We start from the raw sequence: 6132 nt of genomic DNA, 5'->3' as shown, positions 1-6132 counted from the left end.
CATTTTACGCTAACACTGTGTCTTTACGCAGTGTGAATAAAATCACAGAGTCAAATGATCCTAAGTTTTACCTGCCTGGAAATAATAATGGATTGGATTTATATAGCGCTTTTCAAGGCACCCAAAGCGCTTTACAATGCCACTATTCATTCACTCTCACACACTGGCTGCCATATTGCACCATCGGCCCCTCTGGCCAACACCAGTAGGCGGTAGGGTAAAGTGTCTTGCCCAAGGACACAACGACCAGGACAGAGAGCCCGGGGATCGAACCGGCGACCTTCCGGTTACAGATGCGCTTCCCAACCCCCCTGAGCCATGCCCAATGAAATAACCCTCATGGCCCCTGTGTTTGGTACACACACTTACACAGACACGTGTAATATTTCTTGGGAAGACTTTCCAGCTTAACTTGTCTCAGACAAACTCAGTAAAAGCTGAGCTCCTGGTTGTGGATGAGAACTGTGCAGCAAACAGACTTACATTGTGAATTAACAGGATTAAATGTTTTAAGAGGCTTGACAGGTAAACCTGAACCTGCCTGCCTAAAGACTGAGACTGACTCTGAGCTACTTTCAGCCACTTTGAAGTCTCTAACTATCTCATCCATGACTGGCATATCAGAGGGCCTGTACAACACACACTACAGCAATACAACACTGTGATTTGGCATGCACTGCCAACCGGCAACTGCAAGCACGGAAAAAGGGGAGGTGTGCACCTGCACACTGTGAAACACACACAGATGAAACACGTGCAAAATGATGGTTTAGGCACACAAAGTGTTTGACATATTACCAGCTTTCAGTTTTGCAAAGCCTCACCCCAGAGAAATCCGTATGTATTTCAGCTACTCATTTCCTAATTTGCAGCTTTGGCACGAGGCTCACAAGACACGCAAAACACACATTCAAAGACTAAAAAAACTCAAATTTTCAGTCATTATAAATCCACTTCAGACACTGTATAAAAAGAAATAGATAGCTTTAATAACCTTCTTCCACAGAGATATAGAAATTAAATAAAGAGAAAATAAAACAGTCCGTCAAAAGAAAAGAGACATTTTACTCCTCTCCTGGCTCTGTGAAATACCTCTCTGTGAGAAAACATAAAAAATGATTTGTAAGTCAATAATGCTGTAGCGGGGAAAATCTGACTTAATATTTTTACTAACAAGGCTTGAGAAACTTCAGCCACATCCGTGCTAGACTGTTTTACCGAGAATAATTTAAGTTAAAAACATGCAAGTTTTTATTTGTTGGCTTACATCAGGTTACCTGATTGTCAACAACCAACACTGAAGTTTTTTTTAAAAAAAGGCTGCTTTATATTTCAGAAGATTGAGTTGTGGGAGAAAGCAGGACAGGATTTGGGTTTTTAGGGCCAAGAGAAGCTGAATGAAATCTAAACTTTAGAAATCTCATGTCACACTTTTAAGAGACTTAAACGTATGCTGTAAAAGTATATACTGCTCAGGGTTTTACTGAAATACCTTAGAGTGCATGAAGCAAACGTGGTGTGGTGGTTAGCACATTTTGCCTCACAGTCCTAGATTTGAATCCACCATCTGGCTGGAGCCTTTCTGATAGACACTTAAATCATCGCCAGCTGAAACTTCAGACTCTGTGGAGTTTGCCCTTTCTCATGTCTTCCTGGATACTTTCTCCCACAGTCCAGAGGCATGCAGTTAGTGGCATTAGGTGATTTGCTGATTCTAAATTGCCCATAGATATGAGTGAGTGGTTGTCTGTGTCTCCTTATTAGCCCTGCGACAGACTGGTGACCTTCCAGGGTGTAACGCACCTCTCACCCTATAGCAGCTGGGACGGGCTTCAGCCTCCTTCCCTGAATGGGTTACGCAGAAGAAGATGAACAGTAGCATAATGCATATTCAACAGTACTGATGCTCAAAATGCAACATGAACATGTCATGTGTTCACAGATAAAATGAGTTTTAGTTCAAACACCCTAATATGTATTCTTTTTAGTTACTTTACGTCTCTAGCCATTTTTATGATTCCCGCACTTTCAAAATTTAAGTAAAAATACAAATGTTTACTTAGCAGTGTGCATTTTTCCATTTTAATTTTAGGTATTATATTTTGGGTTTTACAAAGGACCCATAACTACTATATAATCATTCAACGGAAAATACATTTTTGTGAAGGAATTTTTTTCATCATCAATCTCTTCTTTCATTGTGGACCGCCGGTCATACGAAAAAAGGAATTCAGAGACATCACTTTGATCATTTATATACTCTGATTAGGGCTTATGTCCACAATAGTGTTATGTGATGGCTGTGTGCAGGCAGGAGAAGGACCCAAAGTGCAGACTCCAGAGACAGAAAGTAACTCAAAACAGCTTTAATGCTGAACTCAAAAGGGTAACAAAACTAAGAATACAAAATACACCTACGCACACAGAACACACAGCAAGATGAGGATAGATCACAACACAAAGACAGAGAAACACAGGGCTTAAATACACAGAGGGAGCAATCAGGGAATAGGTAACAGGAGGGAAACACAGCTGGGGCAAATCAGGTCTAACAAGACAAGGGGAAGCAAAACAAGATACATTAACATCAGACAAGGACCTTCAAAATAAAACAGAAAACATAACACAGACTGAAGTAAAGACACAAACTCACATGCAGGCACTGCAACAGAGGGAACAGAGACATGGGACCAGGGCAGACAGACACTGACTGGACACGGGGATATAGCAACTAAGGATTACACAGAGACATAAACCATAAGACATAACTCTAACAAAGAAACCAAAGAATAGAAATGATAAATAACACAATAAACTCAAAACCCTGGGTCAACGACCCAGGCATCCTACAGTTTTTTACAGTCGCTAACAAGCGTTTGTCCAAACAGTTGTCACATTTGCAAAACTCTAAACACAATTAGCACAGGATCGGTCTGTTGTGGCCATACCATTCACACATTTCATGTCGTGTTCACCCAATATGCAGTCAGTGAACACATTTCCACAATGCTTACATTTTCTTAACAGACAAGTTATACCTCCCAACAAAACTATGGACTGTTCTTGTAGTATCTACGAATGTTAACACACAACATCCCACAATAGCAAAAACAATATTCCAAACCGTAGATACAGTATAAAAACCTCTGCCCCTGCAATGATATCAGTACAAAAACAATATCAATATCAAAAATATATCTCAGCTGTAAACAAACAAACAATTGAATAATTGACACACAGCTGATTTATGTTGGGTAAATTGGGCCAACCACAGCTTCTTCCATTCTGGCTTAGACTCAGTGGGGTTCATAAGGCAAGACCTTGAGGAGTGATGTTTTTGGAAACAAAAAAAAGACAAACACTGTAATGTCTGGTCGAGGAGGAGTAAGAGCAAGGGGCCCAGAGAGAAGAGCAGGCCCAAGGAGAGGGCAAGGTATAGGTGTAAGAATGCGTGGTGGTGGCATTCCAAGGGCTGCAAGAACAGTAGTCAGTGATGAAATCCGTGCCACTATCATTGACCATGTAATCAACCATGGTCTTTCACTAAGAGAGGCTGGTGAAAGAGTGCAGCCCAATTTGAGGCGGTCAACGGTTGCCTCCATTATACGCACCTTTCAACAAACCAACAGGTAAGTATTGCATTTTACATGGATTGTTCCTATTCTCACTTGACATGTCAATATGGTCATACAGTAATGCATATGTTGAATTGTCTGTCTTTCTAAAGAATGCAACGTCTTCCACCCTCTGGGGGAAGAGGAAAGCTCCTCAGTAATGATCAGGAGCTTGCCATTGTGGAAATGGTTACTGCAAATAATGCAATAAAACTGCGTGAAATACAAACCAGAATTGTGGCGGACCATGAGATATTCGACAATATCGATAGAATCAGCCTCACAACCATTACGCGGACATTGTCCAAACATAGAGTGCGGATGAAGCAGCTCTACACTGTTCCCTTTGAGAGGAACAGTGAGAGGGTCAAGGAGCTACGACGACAATATGTCCAGGTACAGTGTATATTCAATCCAATGTCCAGTTCTATAAGCTTTGCACTTTGCAAGTAGGTAACCTACACAATACTAGGTTACAGTACAGTATGGTATACAGTACTAACATGACTTACATAAACTTTGTTTCAGAGAGTTATGGAATTGGAGGCCAACCAGGCCCCTCATGAATTCATATACATCGATGAGGCAGGATTCAATCTGGCCAAAAGGCGTCGACGTGGACGGAATGTAATTGGAAAAAGGGCCACAGTTGATGTGCCAGGACAGAGAGGGGCAAACATTACCATGTGTGCAGCAATTGCAAATGCAGGATTACTCCTTCACAGATGTCAGGTTGGACCCTATAATACAGAGCGCTTGCTTGCCTTTCTCAATGATCTCCACCAGCGCCTGGTTCCAGAGCAGGGTCAGGAGGGTGAAAACATGAGGACCTTTGTAATTACCTGGGACAATGTGGCTTTCCATCACTCGCAAGCAATAACAACATGGTTTGAAGTCCACCCAAGACTGGTGAGTCTCTTCCTTCCACCCTATTCACCTTTCCTCAACCCCATAGAGGAGTTCTTTTCTGCATGGCGGTGGAAGGTTTATGACCATCAGCCACATGACCAGATGTCCCTCCTTGAAGCCATGGATGCTGGCTCCAGGGACATCACAGTTGACGATTGCCAAGGGTGGATCCGACATACCAGGCGGTTTTATCCCAGGTGCATCGACTTGGCTGACATCAGATGTGATGTTGATGAAAACATGTGGCCTAACCCTGAAGATCGCAGAGATTAGATGCAACTTTTTTGCCTTTTTTTAGCCCCCCTCCCCCCCTTTTTATCTTGGCTTTTTGCTGTTGTTTTTTTGTTCAGAATGCTCTTGTGTGTTTCATGGATATTTTGTTCACTGTAAGCAATACTGTAAAACTTTCTCTGTCCTATCATACCGTGTTTCTACTGTACCTCCTGTGGTAAACAGTAAAGAAACAAAAACTTGTTTGCTTATTACTGGAATGCTTTTGAATGTGAACATTACTGTACATGTGGACATACAGTTACCAACCAAGACATTTCTGGTGTCAATATGGTGGATTGCATGTTTCGCATGCAAATACCTGTGACACTGAAACATAAAAGTCTATGCAGTTTTTGTAATGTCAATAATAGCCAGTATTTTGAAACCTGGTGTACTTTGATTGACTGCATGTACCTTGTGAAGTGAAAACAAGTGTTATTCTTTGACAGACTAATTTCATTTTGAGTCAGATTTATAGTGTTTTTGTACAGTTAGTGTGTGCAGAGAAAGATGTGTTCTAATTTTGAAATGAGGAGTTAGTATATATTTAACAAAGTGTATTTTTGGGAAGGATATTATCCATTTGGCCAATTGTGTTTTGTAGGTGTGGGTCTGTGTTAAGAGTTTAGAAAAAGTATCTGAAGTATGGGTAGGCGCTTGTTAGCGACTGTAAAAAACTGTAATAATCAGTGGTACTCCTAGCTTGAAATGATGCCTGAAATGATCAGTGTCAAAGAGTTTTGTATTTCTGATATTTTCTTTCTTTCAATATAGACTTACAAACTTAACTTTCCTATTATATCTTAACTTTATAATACAAGTACAATTGCATGCATGTTTCTGCAGGGACACTCCAGCAAAGACAGATAATCAGTACTTGCTTTGTTGTGGATAATACTGGACTTTGTGGATATTTTTTGTGGGTTGTGGAAAATAAAAGGAAACCCACATACATCTGGTGCTGGCATATTTAAGTATAAAAACAAAGACAAAGTCTGAGCCAAAGTCTGGACTAACCCAGCCTACTTACAGCAGACTTCAGGCTTTCTTTGTTCCTTATTCCATGTGGAACATATGTTTGCAAATACTGTTGGACGAACTGTATCAGTCCAAGAACTTCTTCAGTCATTACTACCAGTGCTAAAATATATTCAAGAGCAAAGGGACCTCTGTTTACGAAATAAACGAAGGCAATTTGTTAATTCACAATATGAATTAACAAGTTCCTTCACCTGGATGTTGACTTTAAAAGACAGAGCTGTACATTTTGTCAGACTCTCTGTAAGAAAGAGCTATTTTCTTGGACAGGCACTAAGTTACACTGTAGCTGATTTTA

The 6132-nt window shown here is 40.7% G+C and overlaps 1 protein-coding gene across 1 annotated transcript; it reads left to right on the top strand.

The window, feature by feature from the left end:
- Positions 1 to 2912: 2912 nt before the first annotated feature.
- Positions 2913 to 5448, top strand: LOC308384845 (uncharacterized protein). Its single transcript, XM_080863477.1, has 3 exons — positions 2913 to 3629; positions 3728 to 4010; positions 4143 to 5448. The coding sequence occupies exons 1-3, from the start codon at positions 3367 to 3369 to the stop codon at positions 4794 to 4796; spliced, it is 1200 nt and encodes a 399-aa protein (XP_080719603.1). The 5' UTR covers positions 2913 to 3366; the 3' UTR covers positions 4797 to 5448.
- Positions 5449 to 6132: the final 684 nt, after the last annotated feature.

Source organism: Rhamphochromis sp. 'chilingali', assembly GCF_963969265.1.
Source record: "Rhamphochromis sp. 'chilingali' genome assembly, chromosome: 17".
Lineage (NCBI taxonomy): Eukaryota > Metazoa > Chordata > Actinopteri > Cichliformes > Cichlidae > Rhamphochromis > Rhamphochromis sp. 'chilingali'.
The sequence above is the reverse complement of the archived record's forward strand: the minus strand, read 5'-3'. Positions and strand labels throughout refer to the sequence as shown.